We start from the raw sequence: 22,988 nt of genomic DNA on the forward strand, positions 1-22,988 counted from the left end.
CCACTCACAGACAGAAGCTCATATTAGCTTTTGCGTAATCTGCCATTTAACTGTAATTGACTGTAATTGTAAGCTCGTTTTCTCAGGCTGATTAACAAAATAAAAGATTTATAACTAAAAGCCATTGAATAAATAGATTCTTAGAATATTTATGGGCATTTTGATGTCCTGTCTTAGTTTGTGCAAATTTAATTATTGACCCACAAGACCTGCAGTTCATGGTATTTTGTTTAATTGACAGGGAAAAATTGGAATTTTTTTCACTGGACTTTTTCCACAGGTACCTGAGATCATACCTGAGACATTATGCGTCTTTCACAGGAAACTAACCAGGATGACGGCCACATGTGAATAGCTGATGTCTAAAGAGGTGCAGGGATGCATCTCCAGAGACGAGTGCTGACTGCTGTGGTTTGAACATCCATGGCTTTGGTGAATATGAGCAGACTATACTGAAGACTGAAAGAGGGCTGCATATATAACTATTACCTGTGCACTGAATCAGTGATCATTTCTTTATGAACTGGATTTGATCCTGAAGGGATGCAATCCACATTTTTTAAATGAATTTGAGGAAAATTATTAGATAGTGACTGTTTCATGTTACTGTTTGTCATGTGGGCCAATTTATATGCAGAATTTACTTTGGACTGATTAAATTTAAATGCTAATCCACTTCACTAAACAACATTGACACACAAAAGACTAATGCTTGTTTTCTTTTTGTTTTCCAGGCCATAAGAAAGTATAGAAAGTAGGTACACTGACATCATTAAACCCTGTCTTAATTTTTTGCTAAATTCACAATCACAATAGTATAAGATTAGTTTTCACAAAAATCCTCTTCTGGCTCTTAACATCAGTGCAGTCCTGGCTGACCATCTGAGGTCAGGCTGGTGAAGTTGACCTCAGAAAGCTCTGAGGTCAAAAGGGGGATTGAAGGGAAAAGTGTAAATAAGCTGCACGCTAGACATACCATAAATATAACAATTTAAATAGAAATATAGCATCAAATAGCATATTGCAGAAACCTAAAGGCTTAAGCAGCAACACACACTCTTATTATTTAAATTCCTTCACTGCACATCACTGCTAAGTGGGGTACCCAGCTGGAATAATAAGCTTGCCTCGGGAGGAGATAGTTTCCATTCATCCATCCATCCATTGTGTAAACACTGGCTTAAACAAGATTTATGACACAAATGAGTAAATTATTATTAATATTTTATTACTCATTTTCTTACACATAGCATAACCAGAACATTACAGCTTTATATTATATAAAACACATTTGTATTGGATCTCTAGCTAGTTTGTAGTTATTGCAATTAATGAAGGACTATTAAGTGAAACTAACTTGATCACACTGAAGCAGATGTATAGTTAAATAATTAACAGATCATTTTTATGGGGAAACAATCATACAGCAAAGAAAGGCAGATCTAAACAAATAATTACAACCTGCTCCTCAAAATCAAAACTCCAGCCTTCCTGTAAAAAATTTTGCTCAGTCTTGTGTGTTACACACTGATTAAATGAAAAACAACTCAGTGAGATGTTGCATAGTTCAGCGAGCCTTGGCATAAACCTTGAAAGGTTCAGGAACACGTGTAGTTCCAGTGATTCCCTCTGTACTCAGCTCCACCCCATCAGGAACAGAGAAAGTGAACTGCTGCAGGAGGCCAACAAAAAACAGGAACAGCTCCATCTTGGCGAGGCTTTCACCAAGACACACACGCTTCCCTGAGGAGTTCACAAATACACATGTAGGGTTACAAGCTGTGGATGATTATTTGTTTGTTTGTTTTTCTTGGTCAAAATGTGTGTGTGTGTGTGTGTGTGTGTGGGGGGGGGGGGGGGGGGGGGGGGGGGGGGTCATTGTGAGCTGTACCTGCAGAAAAAGGTAGGAAAGCTTCTCTTTTCACAAACTTTCCATTGGCATCTAGGAAGTGTCCTGGGTTGAAGGTGTCTGGAGTCTCCCATTCAGTCTTGTCAAACAGCACAGACGTGAGGATGGGCAACACACCGGTACCCTTGAGAAACAAGATAGACAGGAAAACAACAAGATGCACTTTAACAATAAAACTTGACAAAATAGGGGCACCCGGGTGGCTTAGTGGTGAAGCCGGTGACCACATACATATGCCGTGTTGCGGTGCAGGCGGCCTGTCTCCAATTTGCCCACATGTCTTCTGCTTTATCTTTCCCCCATTTCCTGTCTCCCTCCACTGCTAATAAAAGCCGCTGTGGCCAAAAATACAAAAAAAAAAAAAAGTTGACAAAACAAACATGTAACCACATGTAACCACATGCACCTTGGGTATGTAGTAACCATCCAGCGTTGTATCCTTGGCAGCAATCCTGAATCCATTGAGAGGAACAATATTTCCCACTCTCTGAATCTCGTGGATGACAGCATCAGTGTATGGCAGATTTGGTCTGTCAGCCATGGAAGGTTGGCGGGTCTGTCCAATCACGCTGTCTATCTCTGCCTGGACTTTCTCTGTGAAAGGGAATTAAAGGACTTGAGCTTTAACTGTGGGGGGAGACTTTTCTTTTCCCAAAGTGAGGTATATTTTCTTTCTCAGATTTCTTCTCCTTGATCTGCATGTCTTTAAATTCACACACAATGTAATTTAAAAAATTGTATTTTGTTGTTAGTAAATTAAAAAACTTTTTTTTTTGGCAGTTGACATGTTCAACAATTTCTGGATGGTCTGTCATAAAACTTTGTACTATTGCAATTCATTTTGCAATTGTTTTATCAGATTTACATTAATAACATAAAGTTTTGGAATTTTAACAACATAATGTTTTTAATAAGGTAACAATCTAACAACTGTTAGGTTTTTGCCTTTAGTTCAATTGTAATTCAAAGTATATCCTCTCAGAGCTGCTAGCATGTCCTGGCTATTTTAAAGCTCCTTGTAAGGCCCAGCACATCACCCACCCTGGACATCAGGATGTCTGATAAGGAAAGTCAGAGCCCACATTAAAGTGGTGGCGGTTGTTTCTGTTCCAGCCAAGAAAAGATCAGCAGAGCACATAACCAGGTTGGTCTCAGTGAAGCCCAGGTCAGATTCTTTGAGCTGTTCAAACATAAGGAATAAGTATATTTGCAAATAAATGATAGATAAAGTTATGCCATATGTGCAATACAATCTCCACATACGTTCTCCATTTTGATGAGGAAAGCATCGATGTAGTCTCGGGGATTGTTGCGGTCCAGGTCCTTCTTGTGCCTGTTTAGCTCCTGAGTGATGAAGTCTTTGACTTGGTCGAAATGGCTGAACAGTTTGTTATGAGGACCTGGCAAATGCTTCATCAGTCCGGGGAATGATTCATAGAGCTTGTTGGAAAAACAAGTGATAAGAGACTGCTAAATTTGCAGTTATGTTTTATTAAGCCACGTAGTTACAGAAGCCAGATCCCACACTCATACCACAGTATTTTTTCTGTGTCATGTTCTGAAAGAAGTCAATTATTTAGACTTACCGTACCCCATATGGAACCCTCCAGCCAAAGAATCTCAGACAAATACTTCAGCATCAGCTGGAAGTTGTGGTCACTGTAGTCAAACCTTTTCCCCATCACAAGCTGGCAAATTATGTTAGACACAGCATTGTTGAAGAGCCCTGCTGGGCTAAAAAGTTTACCTGACGAAGAAGAAGAGACAACTGGATAAAAGGTTAAAGGTCATTCTTGGCTGTTGCCACTGCTTGTGCAGGGGTATGTACTTTATGTTCCACTTAATGTAAAGGACCTTTCTCCTGCTCTATCTCCTCCTGCAGGTATCGGATCTCCTCACAGATACACTGTTCCATGCGGTTTTTGCCCAGGCCAAAGTTTCGTAAGGTAGACAAAGCAAAGCGTCGTTGTGCTTTCCATTTTTCACCATTGCTCATGAACAGACCATCTAAATACAAACATGCAGATTTAGAAGTTAATGAGTTACGGAAAACAATTTTAGTACTGAATGGGGCCGTGAACAGAGGGTGACTTTAAAACCTGAGGTTCCTGAGTAAAACCTGTCAGCCATGGGACTGTGTGGTCGATCCACAAAGTTGTCAGCTTGTGTCACCAGAGCTTCCTTCACCATTTTGTATCCAGAGACGATTACTATTTTATTGCTGCCGAAGCAGAAAGTGAACACATTCCCGTAGATTTCAGCCAGCTGCAGACAACACAACACAAGTATGAACGATATATCACATTCATATGAACTTCGGATAATTAAACTTCTGGGATCCACAGTTTTTGAGATATTTTTTTGGTATGACTGTATTTGGACAGAGGGTGGACTGTTAAGTTTTTTTGGTAAAGCTATCACTATAGATGGAAGACTGACATATATATGCCTATTAACAGTAATAAAACAGTGGAATTTCACTCATCTAATGTGCAGCACAATCTGTTTTGACGTACCACACACGCTGTGCTGTTATTTATTCATCAAATAACTTCTAAAAACAACACCAACAGGAAATGTAATTTTTACCACCACTGTTTCCTGTCGCCCTCATTATTTAGGCCCAGAGGCTGCATTATTTTTTTCCAAAATTTCTCTCTCTGTAGAAACAAATCTTTTTTTCTTTGATTACTCCCCAGTTCCCAGGTCTTTAAATTTAAATTTTTTAACCCTCTGATGACTCTAATATACCATTTTTGCTATAGGTCTTAGCATAAAAAAAAAAAACACAAACCAAAGAAACAAAAACAAAGGTACTCTTTATAAACTTTATTTAAAGTAAATAAGTTTAAAAAATTGTAGTAACTTATTATTTTCATTCTTTGGCAAGACTATAACTGTTTGCATAGTGTTCAGCTATTCTGAGTAATTGTGCAACTCTGATCATGAAGGGTTGTGAACCTAAATGTATTCAACAATCTGAATATCCAGAACAAAATCTAATTAACAGAAAAACACAACCCAGAAAAATAAAACAGCTCAAAGTAAAATCTGAAGCAAAAAAACTATTTAGGAATAATACATAACTTTCTGTCTTTGATTCTTAATACTTCAGTCATTGTGTCCTGTTAAATCTAAGCAGTAGATTACAATGCAGCCTTCATGTGTACTTTCCCAGAACAGTAACGCTGCAGCAGCGCAGACATCAAATGATAGTAACCTAGGTGTTTTTGGTAGTAATGCATGAAAAGGTACAGTATTAGGCTTGGCCATGCAAACAACAAAGCAGTACTTTAAATTGTACTTTTTGCTTAGAACCCCTTAAGAATACATAAGTATAAATCAGTACCTTGGTAAAATAAATATATGGGTGCTTCTTGTCCACAATCTGAAGATTCCCAAGACGGGTAAGCAAATGGTCCTGGTGGAAATTTCTTGGATTCCTGTTTTTGAGGTAGTATGTGATCAGAAGGAACAAAAAAATAGAGAGTAAAACCCCCTCATTGCTCAGCAAAAGGTGGAAAACCACATGGTTGGAGGAAGAGAAACAACAGCAGCTGGTGTCTGTGCTCTGGAGATGTGTTTGTTCCTCGCATACACAAGTAGTTCATACTCTTCTGATGCAACAGTTCAGGACAAACAGGTCATGGCATAGTACTAATACTTCTCTGTTCAAAGGTGCTTGTGATACAGTAATTGCATAACACGCTGGGCTACAAAGCATAGTCTTATTTTAATGCTTATATAAAATTATCTTTTTTGTATGGGAATAATAATATACGGTCACATGAAGGGTTTTAATTCTGTTCATTATATATATAGTTTTATGTATAAACATAAATAAAGAGTGGCTTTTGTCCTCCTCCTGCATAAAATCTAATCTGGGATCAGTCTCCAACCTGTGCCACAAAACGTGACCTGCCACGTGAGACGGCTCAGGTGGTAAACAGTCAGCTCTCAGTTTGTGGTTTGGCAGAAGCAAGAGGAAAACTTCCTGTCACTTAAAGCAACAGCTGTGACAATAAGCTGATGGCCCAGAACTTAATTTGGTTTTCTCAGTTTATGGTGGTTGCTTATCATGTTCTGTATTTGAAAAGCATGAGTTAATTGAGGGTGTTTTGTATGCACATCTAATGCTGTTTTAAAACCAGACTCACAGCGCTGCATGATGACACGTGACCCACATAAAAAAAATATTTCAAAGAGAGAAAGAAAATGACTTCAATTGTTTTAGTCATTTTAGTCATCTGACGGTGTTTTCACTTTTTCATGATGAGAGTAAGAGTGAAACACTGGGGTCATCGCTGTGCGTGTCTGGGAAATTTGAATATAATGATTTTTTTCTCCACTCTCAGAAGTAGTCACATTTGTCCTTTGTTAGTTTTTGGACTGTTGAATGTTGGTTCCTGAATACTTTGTACTGAATAAATGATGATTCTTTTCATTTACTGTTTTTATTAACAAAACAATACTTTCCAAACTATGAGAAACTAACCAGATGTGGTATTGGCAACCTGTCCAAAGTGTAACCTGACTTTCACCCAGTGATAATTGGACAGGCTCCAGCCCCCCTGCAACCTGGATTCAGGTAAGTGCAAAGAAACTGATGATGAACTTCTGGGACTGTGATAATTGTATCCACAATCACACAACTGAAATATGAATCTGATAATAGGCATTCATCCTGCACTCAATGCATAACTCAGATATACAGGTTGTGCATGACTGCATGTATCACAGCAGATATACAAAACCTGCTGTATTAACTGGGGGAATGGGGGTTTCTTGTAGGGAGTTAATTTATTGTTTCAGTGGGTCCCCCCCCTCTGTGTTGTCAACAGTTGGGTCAGCCCAAGAACTACATTGATAGTTGAGTGATAGTTCTGTTTAGTTAACCTCTTCTATGGCCATAAATTAACAAAGCAAACATCCACAAAAACCAACATAGAATTGATCTCTACATTGTATGGAACATGTTTGGGATCATGTATGTTTTAACCTGTAAAGAACAGGAAAACAAGTTTCCCTCTTCCTTCTGCATGCCAGAAAACTGAGACCTGACTATTTAGCACCTGAGCTGTCTCACCTGGCAGGCCACGCCCCCCTTTTGGAATCACCTTGAATCTGACCCCAAATATGATTTTTCCAGAATCTGCACAGAATCTGAACTACCAAATAGTTCCCTACTCCTCCTAACCCAGTCCTTAGGCTAAGGCTAGGTTATAGGCTGTGATTTTATATAGCTTACTAATTATTCTCTGCAACAGTTTTCATAGCTCTAAAAATCTGTGCATGGACTTGAGCTGTTTTTGAAGTCTTCTCTCCCTTGTCATGTTGGCAAAATAAAGACTGTATAAGACTGAATTCAGACTCTATACACCAAAGGAAGATTTTTTAAAAGGCTTATTGAGAGACAACAAGAACTAGAGCAGAGCCGAGTCATGGTTAACTCAGGGATTTACTGCCATGAGCTTTGTGTTGTGTTATCGAAGACTGAGGCAGGTGGAGCAGGATGAGTATGGTGAAAATAGTCTTATTTGTGAATGGAGTGGTTTATCTGGAATCCAAATGAAGGAGGAAGTCACTAATACAGATATTAATTCGCAGAAACAGAATGCATAAGGAGAGCTTGATTACCACCACTCAGGTAACGACTATCTTCTTTGTCCTTTTGCCCTTCGCAGTTGCATGAATTGTTGCCTTGCTGGCCTGACCACTTGTACATGCTCTGCCAGCTGTCAAGAGAATTGGAGCTTTGTTTGTTGTGTCCTGGTGTTAAATAAATTCACTATTTGATCAATAATGACAAAACTGATAAGTGTTCTGTTTAGTAGCTGATTGGTGTGTCCAGGGTGAACAGATGAAACTAAATTTCACTGAGAACTTATATGTTATCTCTCTTACATTGAAGATGCCTGGGCCTTCAGGCTTTAATGTTTATTCACAATAAAGTTTAAATTAACCGAACAAAAACTAACACATTTCAACACGTGTTGCAGTGAGGATTAAATGAGAGAAGAGCCATAATACAGTGAACAGAATGTTGGCTTGCAGACTGTAGAATGTGGACAGAAAGGTCAGATTATGGAACAAGTGAGTCTGATTGTTATGGTGAAAGTTTGGGGTTGAGGCTCGACACAGGCATTGACATTCACTACAACACCAAGAAATCATGCTTCTGCTTTTAACAAACCATGTCCAGTGCCGCTTTTGAATTTTCACAAATACATTTTATTTTAAACTGTCTACTAATCACATTTGTAACATATGTCATAGATTGCACAAAATCATATTGTGAGCTGTCTTTGATTACTGACAAATCAGCATGGGTATTAACATTTAAAAGACATTCTTATAGTCAGCAGCACGTTGTAGGAGTTCAAGATCCTGCTCTGTTTTTCACATAAGGTCTTCAGTGTTACATAACATGATCTAGCGCCTTTGTATGCCCAGAACTGCATGTCCCACCCCTATAAAATCAGACATACCACAGTCCTGTTTGCAGGATCAAAGTGTGGCTCTTCACAGGGATCATTCAGACTTTCATCATGATTTTTCAAGTTGTTTTTGACTATATGAATTTTACAAGTTGGGTGTCATTCATTTTTGTCTTGTTAATTTTGTTTGATCTGATAAAAAACCGCAGGCCTCACAACTTTCCACCAGGACCCTGGGCTTTGCCTCTCCTAGGAAATGTTTTCACAGGAGTTGACTTCAAATCAGTGGGGAAGGTGAGCTTAAAAGTATCACTTTTACACTACATGCATGCATTTGTTTCAGCAGATCTTAACAGGGATGCTTGAGCCTGGTCCACATGATGTGCACAAGAAATAGCAAAAATGCATCTTTAAAGATTTTTAGTCATCACTGTCACACGTCCATAATTTGAGAGGAGTAGTTTCTGTGGGGAATTTATGAACTTCAGAGTCTTGAAAAAATGTATTTTTCATTGCCTACCTACTGAAGGCATCAAAGGAATATCCAAGTGTTCGTGAAACATTTCTCCAACAAATTTTTTCTACATGCAGCTGGCTGAGAAGTATGGTCCTGTGTTCAGTGTGAAGAGAGGCAGTGAGAGGATGGTGTACGTCACGGGATACAAGATGGTCAAAGAGGCTCTCGTTAATCAGCTGGACAGCTTTGTCGATCGACCAGTTCTCCCTCTCTTCCATACTATCTATAACGGCCTTGGTGAGTACATGAACCTAGAAACTACCAAATATACAATCAACAATCTGTATCTGAGGTTGGGGCGCCGTGTAAAATGTACAAACAAAATTCAAAAACAAATGGGATACCCTTTAAAGAAATATTTTTTAAAATGTCACATTAATGTCACATATTTTTTTTTTTTTATTTGGGGGGGGGGGGTATATGTATGCAGAGACTGTTAGTTATTCTATATAATTTTTCAAAGGTATATCTCTGAGCAATGGTTACCTGTGGAGGAAGCAGAGGAATTTTGCCAACACTCACCTGCGTTATTTTGGAGAGGGCAGAAAGTCACTGGAGAAGTACATTGAAGTGGAGTGCCACTTCCTTTGTGAAGCTTTCAAAGAGGAACAAGGCAGTAGACTGCAGGAATTCAGTTGAGTAAAGTGTGTTGTGCAAAAAAAATTTTTAAGTATGATTTGTCATGACTTGGTTTTGACATATTCCCAGGAAGACCATTCAACCCCCACTACACCATAACAAATTCAGTGAGTAATGTGATCTGCTGTGTGGTCTTCGGACATCGCTTTGAATACAGTGATCCAAGTTATCGCAAGATTCTGGAGCTGGACAATGAAGCTATTGTGCTTGCTGGCTCAGCACAGGCACAGGTATTCCTTGTGTAAACTGTTATGTTGTGATAATAAAACAAGCTGTGTTGGTGTATTACTGATCTGAGAACGTGTCATCATCAACAGCTGCTTGATGTCTTTCCTGGCATCATGAAGTACCTGCCAGGACCTCACCAGACTATCCAAAACCACTACAGAGAGATCATGGAGTTCTTGAATAAGGAAATAGGAAGTCACCAGGAGGACTTGAACCCTGAAGACCCTCGTGATTTTATTGATGCGTATCTGTCAGAGATGGAGAGGGTAGCAAAGACATTTCTAGCAAAGCTTGTGAATCATATTAACAATGATATACATTTGCATTAGAATAATTAAAATAGTTAGATGCTTTGAAATTCCACCTGATCAAGAGATCCTTTAGTGGCCAGAAGGAACACAAAGATAAAAATTAATGTAAGTCAGATTCCTCACTCTGACTTCAGTGAGATTATGAGAACCTCTGCTGTATAAAAACATAAAACAGATGAGTGCAGTGAGTATGTATGTATACATTTGAGGATTTTCTTTCACAGTTAGGGGCCCTGCACTCCTATACAGACATTCCCAGTAAACAAAGTCATAACGATCAAGACAAGCAAACAGTTTAAAATGTCAGTTACATTTAGAACTAAGCACGTGAAGCTGTAAAGAAATCTGAGCACAGAAAGACACAGGTGTCCCATGTTAATGTGCAACGTAAAAAAAAAAGGATAAGACATAAATGCCACATTGTACTTAAGTCAGTGCAGCTAGTGTGAAACAAAGTAAAGTTACAAAATCGGGAAATGCAGACACAAGAATAAACTTGACACAGGGTAATAGAGCAAGAGAAAGAGACAGAAAGGCTAAGAAAACAACTAAACTCTAATGCAACCAAAAACTGGAGCTAAGAGTAAAGAATACTAAAGAACATACATGGAGATAACAATGTAATCAATAAACAAATTAAGTACCAGACAGAGAATGCTAAAAAAAAAAACAGGAATTTAAAAGTCCCCAAACTAAAAACTACTCTCTGAAAATCATTAGCCTCATAGCATAATTGCCTAAGTCACATTTTGGCCAAATTGAGATACCTGGCTAATTCTACTTTGCTAACACTGTAGATTCATTTAGATAAGATATCTCAATTTGGCCAAATATGACTGAGGCGATTATGCTATGAGGCTAACGATATGTGACTGGGAGAGCAAGAGCTACAATTTCTCTGGAAAATGTACAAACCTGCTGTAGAATAATATATTTGGTATTACTGTAAATTAGCCAATATCAGCTCAGCACTGTGGATAATGTCAGTATTTCTCTCTTACATTAGAAAAAACTGGATCCCCAGGCTGGCTTCAACACTGAAACGCTGCTGTTATGCACCCTTGACCTGTTTGAAGCTGGAACAGAAACAACGGCCAACACTCTACGCTGGGCCCTGGTATTCATGATGACCTACCCAGACATACAGGGTGAGAGTCAACACTGATGTATTCCCGTTTATCCATGATGACCACTGAACTCCTTGTTTTAGTTGTTGCTGTGCTTACATTTTCAGAGAAAGTCCAGGCAGAGCTAGACAGAGTGATAGGACAGTCACGCCAGCCCACCTTAGCTGACAGACCCAACCTGCCCTACACTGATGCTGTTATTCATGAGGTCCAGAGGTTTGGAAATATTGCTCCCCTAGGATTTCCAAGAAGCGCCAGCAAAGACACAACACTGGGAGGATACTTCATTCCTAAAGTAAGGGACTATTTACCTAATTCACCCAGATATAATTATTTATAAACAGCTAATATCAAAAATATCTTATAACTCCTTTTCAGGGCACTGCTGCTACTATGATTCTTGCATCTGTGCTGTTTGACAAGAATGAGTGGGAGACTCCAGATGTCTTCAATCCTGAGCATTTCTTGGATTCACAGGGCCAGTTTCGAAAAAGAGATGCCTTCTTACCATTTTCAGCAGGTCCTTTTCAATCTACTTTTAGCTCATTATCAACAATCATCAAAGTTCCCATTTGACTGCCACCAAATGCAAAAGGCAAATACTTCTGTTTTCCCCACAGGTAAACGTATGTGTCTTGGTGAGCCCCTGGCCAAAATGGAGACGTTCCTTTTCTTTGCGTCTGTCCTCCAACGCTTCACCTTCACTCCTGTTCCTGGAGAAATGCCCAGCTTGGATGGTGTGTTGGGCTTCACTCATACCCCTCAGGAGTTCAGGATGATGGCTGTGCCTCGCTGATGCCATTCCACATCAATAACTTGAAGCTACACAAATTTTTATCAGCATACTAGAAATCTACAGAGAAGCAAAAATATAACATTCTGGCTTGCAACTGAAAAAGACATGCAGCTTTCTTAATGCAAGTCTCTTATCATTTCTTTAAATAATATTCAGGAATAGCTCTTCCCACCTCTTGAAAAACATTCAGTGCTCTTTCAGGTCAATCTATCACAGTGAGACCATTCCACTGAGGCCGTTTCTGTTCCACAAACAGTAAATGGAGCAGCTGCAGGGCCAGATGCATCTCTCTGGTGCCATGTCAGGTCTTTGCTGGACTTTTTCATATTTCTTAAGGACATGACTGTCAGATACTGTTCATCTGCTGTAGATAGTTTTGTATCTACTTTGTATCTTAATGGGTAGTAACAGCTAAAATGTAAGCATGTTTCTATCCTCCTTTTAATGAACACATTAAGAGACAAAACAATTACATACTATGCAGTAATGGATATAATTTTGTAGTTGGCTTGCATGGACTTAGGTGTTGTCTAAAGGTCTTCAGTTAATCAACTCTACCAGGAAATATGAAGAATATGTCACTGATGTATCAAAGCCACAATTTTAACCTTGAAAGAAAAGGGTTATTATGCTACAAAATCAATAATGCCACACTGAAAGTTGAGCCCTGTATTGTTTTGGTTGTGTTAATTACAGAGAGAACCCAACAGTGGTGGCAGTGGGAAGGAAAAACTCCCTTTTAACATGAACAAACCTCCGGCAGAACCAGGGTCTGGGAGGGGCAGCCATCTGCCACGACTGGCTGGGGCTGAGGGGAGAGAGACAGGACAAAAGACACGCTGTTGAATAAGGGCATCCAGCAGAGTGCCGTGGCAAGTCTTTGGCATAGCAAAACTAGATGTTGAGAAAATAGTCACACTAAAATATTCATTCAGGTGTTACAATTTACATTGAGAGCATTTTGTATTCTAATCTAATGATTCATTTAAAAAGTGCCATGATGAACCTGTTGGCTTTACATTTTACTTAGTAATTTTGTTTTGAACTAATAAGCAGAGTGCATCACATGGGATATTTAGCATTGCTGGTTTCACCAATCTGCACTCTGTAAATCAGATTTATTCAGTATGTTAAGCCTTTTGTGGAACCCACATTCTGATAACAAAAATGTAATAAATAATAATTCACTATTTGTTTTTTCAATAAACACTAAAAAACTAACAGCCATTCTGTTAGCTCTGTATGTGGCTTGTTTTTGCTGATGGTGACATCTGACTAAAACTTGAGCCTCTCAGAGTTGCTTGCTTTGTATCCTGGCTATTATGAAGCTCCTTGTAGGACTCAGCACATGACCAACCCTGGGTATCATCAGTGAAGCCCAGGTCAGATTCTCTGTGTTGTTCAAACATGAAAAATAGATATTATTAAAGAATATTAACAAAATTAGCTATTTGTGAAGTGCCATAAATACAATGCTGTTGTTCATATACAGTCACCCTCTTTCAATTTTCAAGGATTTACGTATCAGGACAAAATAAAAAAAATAAAAAAGTCTGGTCCTCAACAGGTCGTAAATTTAGGTAAATACAACTTCAGATGAAAAATAGATCATTATATGCAATAACTTTATTTTACAAAAATTAAGTGAAATGTGAAAAATTAGGAACACTCCATGGAGATTAAGAGAGTAACTGGCAGCCTCTCTAAAAGCAGATGTTTTTTTTTTTCAATTTGCTGGTCTGGTGCATTCAGGTAGGTATTAACACGATGCTGTGAAACGAGCACAAACAGCAGCTAGTGGTTCTTGTGCTTTATGTTATTTTATTTATTATTTTTTCCCTCTGTCATAAAACTGCTTATCAAATCTTGCTCTCAAAGGGCCAAGTAGATATTTAGCAATGATGAATTAGCTGCCTCAAGTTCTGCCCTGATAATCAACATAAAAGAATGTGTGAACTCCAAGTAGGCTTATTTGAAAAACAAACAAAAAAAAAGAGGTCACATTCACTTCAGTGTCTGAATGTACATTTTTAATTAAAAAGATTTTTTTAGTGTCAGTTTTTTTTTTTAATATGTTTTTCCCACTGGTTCTGCTCATACAGTAGACTCATCCTAAATTTCCCTCCAGACACACAAACAAACAAGTTTGTGAATGTGATCGAACTAGCACTGCCAAAAACATATTTAATATAAGGCATAAAATGAGTTTTTTGGAGCTCATTCAACAGTATGAAGAATGTGTTTGGCCCTTCATCTAATTGCTCATTTTCCCTCTTGAACGTGTTCCCTCACTCCCACCTGCTGTGGCCTCAGCTCTTGCTCTCCACTTCTGGCTCTGAATTTCTTGCTCTCCAGCCTGAACCTTTTCTTTGCCCCAAACCACCTTCCTCTTTATAATAAATCTCTCCTTACTTGGAAACAGCCAACCCTGGTTTGTTTTGCTTTGTGATTCATCATTTCAGCTAAACAGTTTATAATATACTTGGAAGAAAGTAAAACCAACCATACCAAGTGCAGCAGCAACAAAAGTCTGTACTGGACTGACTGAGCTGCACAGATTGTATTTTTAAACACTATAATGGTTCAGCCCATTTTAATTCAGTGACATAAAGACAGGGAACACATGGGAGCCATACTGTATGCCACGAAATCTGCTGCTGTATGTAGCTAAGGAGCTTCATCTGCCCACTCAACAATTTCAGAATGGCAATCACATTGCTATGTTTGACAAGGGTAATCAACACATAAGGAATAGTGACCCCTGTTATATAATTCAGTCAATATTCTGCAAACTGTTTTAGTAAGTTTTTGAAGATCACATTCTTTCTGTTTAAACTCGAACATAACAACTGCCTTATCGCTCACCGACCCCCCTGTGTAAACAGACAGCTCTGGGCTGAAGCACTCTGAGTTTTACTGGATGCTGAAGGGGATTTATATAATACTCAAAGTATGTTTAAAATGTTTAATAATGTCCTGTAACTATTAAAGTTATTTAGGCATGAGTTGAAGACACTGGGATGTATTTGTTGCGGATTTATTTTTCATGTAAACAAATTAAAAAAATGCTCAGTAAGATACTCACGTTTCTCCCATTTTCTCTCATTTTTACAAACAATTCACCAGATTCAATAAAATGTGACTATGTATCTGTTATATATAACAGAGACATTTGATAATGGTTAATTCATAGCACTGTAAAAAATTTTTTTTCCATCATGAATGGAAATTGTATTTGTAATTATCAGATAAAGGATGCAAAGTTCACAGAACAGTTCAAAGTCAGTGTGTCAAAGTGTCCATAATATGTATAAAAACGAGTGCTGTTTTACCCACATGCGAATAAACTTTTAAGTGAACTTAATGAAAATACAACACATATTTATAAACAGAAGATAATATTTGAAATCCTTTGGCCTAATACAGATAAAGACCCAAGTCAGTATTAGAAGGAATAATGTGAAATATAATGGTGTTCACTCAGCAATGATCAACACATGGCTGTTTTTTAACAAAGCTGTAACCACTAATATGTATTACATAAACACAGTTCTATTGTGTTCTCTTACAATATGTAAAATACAGATTAAATTGTGTATTTATTCAAAGTATATTTTCAGTTGCAGGTCAGTTCTGTCATGTCATTGCTTCTCTGTGGGATTCTACAGTGTTGGTGATTTGGTAAAAAGATTTTGAGGTTCAGCTCATTAATCCTTCTGTTTGGACAGAATGACATCAGCGAGGCACAGCAAGCATCCTGAACTCCTTGGGAGAATAGGTGAAGCCCATCACACCCTCCAAGCTGGGCATTTCTCCAGGAACAGGAGTGAAGGTGAAGCGCTGGAGCAGAGATGCAAAGAAAAGGAACAGCTCCATTTTGGCCAGGGGTTCACCGATACACACACGTTTACCTGTTGGGAAGCAATCAGAAGTATTTATCCTGCTGTCGCCAATTTTGGTATGAAATTTACTGTTGATGTAAACTTCATTTGATACCAAAAATACTTTAAAATTACCTGCTGAAAATGGTAAGAAGGCCTCTCTTCTTCGAAATTTCCCCTCTGAATCCAAGAAATGCTCAGGATTGAAGACATCTGGAGTCTCCCACTCATTCTTATCAAACAGGACAGACGAAAGTATCGTACTAATAGCTGTGCCCTTAAATAGAGATATACAATGTGGTCATCAGCTTTTTATAAATAATTTACTGACGTATTTACAGACTAATGTTGATCTGTGGCTGAGTCTGGTAAATAGCCCCTTACCTTAGGAATAAAGTATCCTCCGAGTGTGCAGTCTTTACAGGCCATTTTAGGGAATCCCAGGGGAACAATATTTCCAAACCTTTGGGTTTCATGGATAACGGCATCAGTGTAAGGTAGGTTGGGTCTGTCAGCTAGGGTCGGCTGGCGAGACTGTCCGATCACTCTGTCTATTTCTGCCTGGACTTTTTCTGAAAGGAGAAACAGTAACAACTGATACAGACAGCAATAACCATCACAGTCACATTTGCCTAAAATCATCCATGTATATTCTTCAGGTTTTTCTGATTTCTGTAGTTTGTGGCTGCCCATCTTTTGTGTCACCCTTCCTCCTGTCATTGACTGTCATTGACTTCACAGAAATCAATGACAGTGTACCATGTAGAAGTATATCTCAGTTCTTAAAATGCATGAATGTCTAGAAGGTCTGGGTTCGATTCCACCTTGGCCCGGGCCCCCCTCTCTCTCTGTGTGGAGTTTGCATGTTGTCCCTGTGTCTGCGTGGGTTTCCTCCAGGTACTCCGGTTTCCTCCCACAGTCCAAAGACATGCAGTTACTGGGGTTAGAGCAGTGGTTCTCAAATAGTGGGGCGCGGTGCGATACCTGGGGGGGCGCGTGTGACCCTGGGGAACAGGCTTTTTTTTGGGGGGCCGTACTAGTATAAAGTGTAATTGCGCATCCACTACAGTAGGCGGCAGTGGCGCTGTCATTGTTACTTCTGTCACGTTTGCGACAGTGCAACATTTTACGACTTACAAGACAACAGGTTTGCCTTGGTTAGCAGTGTTGAGTCAACAGAAAGCTCCGACTGCGTTCTGCCTATAGCCTCCGTTATTCAACATAACAACCCCCAACATGAAAAAGTTTTTAACAGGGATGAAAAGAAAAGCGGAGAGAGACAAAGATAATGAGACAAAAGAAAGTCACCCGAAAGCTAAGACGAGGAAATACGACGAAGCGTATTTAGCGCTTGGCTTCACTGTCACTACAGTTGGAGAAGAGGAAAGACCGGTGTGTTTGCTGTGTCTAGTTGGTCAAACATGTTTACAGTTTAAACAAGGATTTATTTATTTTTAATTTCAGGCAATGATGCACTTAAAATCTTTTCTGTTGCAGACTTAAAACACAATTTAATAAAGTTATTCTTTGTAAGTTTGACCATATGTCTTTCTTTTTTTCTTTAATGTTAATAAGGATAAAATGTTATGCAGAGATGGATAGTCACAGTGGGGAGTGGGGGGCGCGAATAGTTTTCTTCTTGCTAGGGGGGGGCGTAACAGAAAATAATTGAGAAGCACTGGGTTACAGTAACTGGCTACTCTAACTTGCCCATAGGTGTGAGTGTAGATGGTTGTTTGTACAGGGTGTACCCTGCCTCTTGCCCCATGAGCAAGGATGTCTCATTTCATCCTGATGCCTCTCTTGTCCGCACTTCTTTTACTTCTTTGTCAGGGGGGACTAAGACATGAAGAGAGGAGCTGAAGAGGGGAATCGAGGATGTGCAATCTGAGAAATAATGACATGGAGGAGAGAGTGATAAGGCACTAACCCTGTATCTCTGGGTAGTTCATCACAAATGCTAGGGCCCAGCGTAAAGTGGTGGAAGCTGATTCTGTTCCAGCCTCAATCAGGTCCAGGGTGCAAACCAGAAGTGTTTCTGTATTAAAGCCAGCATGAGGATCCTCTTTTTTCTAATGTAACAAAAAATATTAATTATTATCCACAGTACTGGGCATATTTAGGCTAGTTACATTATTACCAATGAATTTCATGACCCTGTGGTTTGTGCTTTTGATTCATTTGATTACTAGGGATTTATTTAGCCTGACATGTTGCTGTTCATTGACAAAAGTAATAAATACAAATTTACTGAAAAGCAACTAATGAAAATCAGTCATTGCTTTTGAATTGTGGTTTAAGATGATTATTTAAAACAAATTATAAAAAAAGGCCTGGAAAAAAATATAGCAACTTTATTGCTCAGCCTTAGGATTACGATGATTGCCCTACCCCCCTTTTGAGGTAATAGCTGAAATGATTTTATAACACTCAGTGAGACTTCTCCAGCTGTCGACATGTATTTTGGCCCCCTCCCAGACTGCTCCAGCTGTCTCAGGTTTGAAGGGAGAAGACAGAAGAAAAAACTGTGACAGAACTGTGCTTTGTCTCATCACTCCAAAGGATAGAAGCTCTGTCAGTATGTACTTTGCCATTTTAGCCTCACGTTTTATTATTTGCTTTCAGCAGGGGTGTGGTAGCTTTCTGTGGTCCATGTTCAGTATGGTACACCATCATCTTTGTCCTGGACAGTTTCATTAATTTTGTGATATTTCTGCTATACCATAATTCAAAAGTAATATTTGATTTTAGTTCATTTTCTTTAAATTTTTATTCATTACTTTTGTCAGTTCAAAGTTATTTTGGTGACCACTGAGGGTTGCAGAATTGTTGTGGTTCATATAAACGCGCATTAAAACATGCCTCATGTTTTAATGCAAACTTTAAAAAAAGAACTTAACAGGGTTCATAGGCTTTGGTAGAAATATATTTGTTACCTTCTCCATCTCTGACAAATATGCATCAACAAAATCACGAGGGTCATCTGGGTTCCAGTCCTCCTGGTGCTTTTCAATTTCCCTATTCAAGAAAGCCACGATCTCCCTGTAGTTGGCATGGACAGTTTGGTGAGGTCCTGGCAGGTACTTCATGATGCCAGGAAAGGCATCATACAGCTATTGATGATGATAAACTGATTAAAAGACCAACAACACAATTTGTTTTTATGGTAACAACATAACAATTTAAAGAAGGAATACCTGCGTCTGAGCGGAACCAGCAAGCACGACCGCTTCATTGTCCAGCTCCAGAATCTTGCGAAAGCTTGGATCACTGTATTCAAAGCGATGTCCAAAGACCACAGAGGAGATGATGTTACCGACTGCATTTGTAATGGTGTATTGGGGGTTGAATGGTCTTCCTGGGAAGATGTCAAATCAAGCATAAATAAATGGCAAAAAAAGAAAAAGAAATGATTCCAGTGCATGAGAAACGCTTCAGTCACGTGAATTTCTGCAGTCTGCTTGCCTTGCTCCTCATTGAAAGCTTCACAAAGAAAGTGGCACTCCACTTCAATGTACTTCTCCAGCGACTTCTGGCCCTCTCCAAAGTAACGCAGGTGGGTGTTGGCAAACTTCCTCTGTTTCTTCCAAAGGTAACCATTGCTCAGAGCTATACCTATTAGAGTGTCATACTGAATTAATAAATGTTGAGGCATGAAGAACCAAGAACTTACCAGAGGCTGCCAATGGACTAAGAACTATAAAGATTGTATTAGAAGTTTTGCATAATTTTATGCATGATTTTGCACTGTTTTGGATAGTGGTGCAAGAAATTCTGCTTAATCAATGGTAAACAATAGGGTTTAATATTTTTCCCGAAAATGACATGAATCAAATCCCGGGAAATGACGAGCCATTTCCCGGGAATCCCGGGAAAAAGTTTATTTATTTATTTTTTTAATTAGGCCTTCTGTAGCCTGTGTCGGCCTTAACCTATTGTGATATTGTAGAGGTAGTTTTCCAGCTATGTCCTGTTATGCCCAGTAGGGGGTAACGTCGGCTTGATTAACGCAATAAAACCTACATCTCGACATTTGAGTGCTCGAGCTATGCGGTGTTGTATCGTTCCTCAACACTCCCTTAACAAATATAATTCGAATATTCCTCCATTGTACATGGAATTATACCAAGATATTTACAACTGCTGGTGCAAAACAATACGGTTCATCTCCACAGCATTGATAATGGCTCAGCCACGCTGTTGTGGCGACATCTGTTGCAATATATCTCCACCAGTGGAACGCTGTAATAGTCATTGAAAAGTTAACTACCGTACTTCACTATAATATGGCATAACACAGGGCCTTGAGTAATGCACTACGACTTGGTCATTGCCATTCTGGCAACAGCAAATTTATAACACCGTGTCTGAGGGTTAAAGTAGGTTCGCTGTGAATCGTCTTTTGAAAAACTGGCCAATCCTTATAGCCTAAAAAATATACATTTTACTCAACTCCATTTTAAAAGCGAAATATGTTAAAGCAATCTATTTCATGATAATTTCTTCACACATTAGGCCCGTATCCTAATTCATGATTGTTAGTAAGCGGCTGCAAACGAGGAAAAGAAACACTCGAAGTTAAACAGATATTTCTTTATTGTTCAGGGCAGGCATATTTTATAGGCTATATAATGCAATATAACAATATATAATAATATAAAATTATATAATACAAAATACCTTAGGGTAAACACATTGCCTACGATTTCAACAAATTAAAGAGGAAAAAAGCACAACTGTGTAATACCTCTATTAAAACGCTTGAGATGAAGGCTGAAGCCTTAAACGGAGGCTGAACGTGCCTGAAATGAAGAGTAATGCTTTTCGCATTAAACGAACCCTTCTCTCAATATTTCCTTAAATTTAACATTCTGAAGCTTTCTTTTCTTTCTGAAAGTCAAATCGACGCGCGCGACTTTTTTCCCGGTTTCCCGTCTAACGTTTCCCGGGAAACGGGAAATGGTTCTGATCGCATTTCCCGGGAATCCCGGATCCCGGGATTAAACCCTAGTAAACAAGTATTAGCATCAAAATGTAAATAAAAAATGATTATTTGCCAAAACGCCACTCATTTTGCAATCACATAACATGGTTGGATTGAAATCATGCGTACGCTAGAACAAAGTAAAATATGTGCCTAAAATATTTGTAGAAAGCAGTGCAGCATGTAATACTTGAAATACAAAATTATTGCCTTGACAAAGAGAATGGTGCAGCAGAAAATATATGCAATAGCACACGTTTTGACCCACTCACCAATACCCTTAAATATAACATGGAAAAGTGGGACGATTGGTCGATCAACAAAGTTGTCCAGCTGGCTGACAAGAGCCTCTTTGACCATCTTGTATCCTGTAACAAACACCACCCTCTCACTGCCCCTCCTCAAACTGAACACCGGGCCGTACTTCTGAGCCAGCTGCATTCAGAAATAAATCAAGAGGAGAAATGTTTCACAGACACGTTGCTATTCCTTTGGTAATAAAGACAATTTTGTCAGACTTAATATGTTTCAAGGAGTAGAAAAAACACAGTTTTGAAAAGGAGCTATGCTGAAGTCAATAAATCCTCACTAAAACTTTAAAATGTCTTTAACAGTTGGACTCCTGTCCATTTGTTGCTATTTACTGTGCACATGATATTGACCAGGCTACTAATTGTATTTTGCACTGCAAAGATCAAGTGCATGCACGTACTGCAAGTGTTAACATTCAGCTCACCTCCTCCATTGTTTTGTAGTCTACTCCAGTGAAGACATTTCCTAAAAGAGGCACAGCCCAGGGACCTGGTGGAAAGTTGTGAGGTCTCCGATTTCGTATCACATCAGCCAAAATTACCAGTACAAAACCGAGCAACAGCCAACTAGTAAAATTCATGCAATCAAAAGGGCTTGAAAAATCATGATGAAAGTATAAGAAATCTGCCTGAAGAGAAACAGTGTGAGCCAGAGGACAGGGCTGTGGTATGTATGTTGTTATCAGGGTGCAGTGGACTGAGGAAAAAGAGGCCCCAAGCATGTTACATAACACTAATGTATCAGGAACACTGGTGGCTGGAACATAAACTCTTTCAGCTGGCTGCTGACTATAAGCGTGTATGTTAAATGTTACACAGTAACAGTATAATTATGAAATGAAAGGTCATTCACCGGTGGCAACAATCCAGGCAGGAAGTTGTGATGAGTAAACAGGCAAAGGTCTTTCACAAGGAACAATAAATAACAGCTCAAAGAACAAAAAGCTCCACTCCAGTGAGCACTGAGATAATCTGAAAACACAGTAGTGCTTGGTGGGGAGTCTCCGTATGGAGGAAACTGATTAGATGACATCATATTATAAACAAAACTGGCCAGTAAAAAATGTAAATAAAGGTGGGTCTTCACTTAGTAAAATGGTTTTTTTTTAATTTATAAAATAAATAAGTACAATAATGAATGAGCTGAAATGCTTCACTGATGAAATCAGTCACACCATTAGTGCAAATAATCAAATTACAAAAACTGCTTGCTGAAAGTCCCAACACTACAGTAGACCACAAAAAGAAATCCCATAACAAAGTGTGTGCATAAATAATAAACATCTTGCTTATATATTGTAAGCATCATGCCATGACTCTATGGTCAGGTTTTTTTTTATTCAAAAACATAACCAAGGCATTTTACATAAATGAACACATTTATAAAAATATGTAATTGTACATACCGAGTGAGTAATTTTAAAATTCATGTTATTGCTAAGAAAATTCAGATTATTGAATCTAAACTAAATCTAAAATGTATTTCCCCCAAACATTAAGTGTTATTTTTGGTCATATAAAAAAATTAAATTCAAAATCAGTGAATGATTTTTGTCTTCTTAGATACAACATTTGATATGTTTTTTGCTCTATTGTGATTAAAATATGGGTTTTGCAAAACATTACTCTCTGTTTCTATGTACATTTGACAGCATCCCAACTTGTAAACAAAATTGCAGATTTGGACCTAGAGGTCATTGACATTCACCTGTGAAAACCCATCAGAACTCATTCATCTATCTATTTTCCTAATGATTCCTTTCCAGTGAAACCCCTCCAATTTTTCACAGTTCTTCCCATTTGGACTGTTGAAGTTCTCCTGTAGAACAATATTGTTGTCAGATGTGG

At 38.6% G+C, this 22,988-nt stretch overlaps 2 protein-coding genes across 2 annotated transcripts; one reads left to right on the forward strand and one right to left on the reverse strand.

The window, feature by feature from the left end:
- Nucleotides 1-1,230: 1,230 nt before the first annotated feature.
- Nucleotides 1,231-21,721, reverse strand: LOC115774533 (cytochrome P450 2J2-like). Its single transcript, XM_030721875.1, has 12 exons — nt 21,566-21,721; nt 21,102-21,264; nt 19,311-19,460; nt 19,043-19,203; nt 18,782-18,958; nt 17,776-17,917; nt 3,496-3,656; nt 3,173-3,349; nt 2,951-3,089; nt 2,316-2,503; nt 1,892-2,033; nt 1,231-1,743 (listed from the first exon to the last, which is right to left on the reverse strand). Exons 1-12 carry the CDS (start codon nt 21,719-21,721, stop codon nt 1,568-1,570), a joined length of 1,932 nt encoding a protein of 643 aa, XP_030577735.1. The 3' UTR covers nt 1,231-1,567.
- On the forward strand, nt 8,397-13,185 carry LOC115774531 (cytochrome P450 2J2-like). Its single transcript, XM_030721873.1, has 9 exons — nt 8,397-8,640; nt 8,938-9,100; nt 9,327-9,476; nt 9,572-9,732; nt 9,820-9,996; nt 11,048-11,189; nt 11,276-11,463; nt 11,547-11,688; nt 11,789-13,185. Exons 1-9 carry the CDS (start codon nt 8,458-8,460, stop codon nt 11,962-11,964), a joined length of 1,482 nt encoding a protein of 493 aa, XP_030577733.1. The 5' UTR covers nt 8,397-8,457; the 3' UTR covers nt 11,965-13,185.
- Nucleotides 21,722-22,988: the final 1,267 nt, after the last annotated feature.

This window comes from Archocentrus centrarchus, chromosome 24 (genome assembly GCF_007364275.1).
Source record: "Archocentrus centrarchus isolate MPI-CPG fArcCen1 chromosome 24, fArcCen1, whole genome shotgun sequence".
Lineage (NCBI taxonomy): Eukaryota > Metazoa > Chordata > Actinopteri > Cichliformes > Cichlidae > Archocentrus > Archocentrus centrarchus.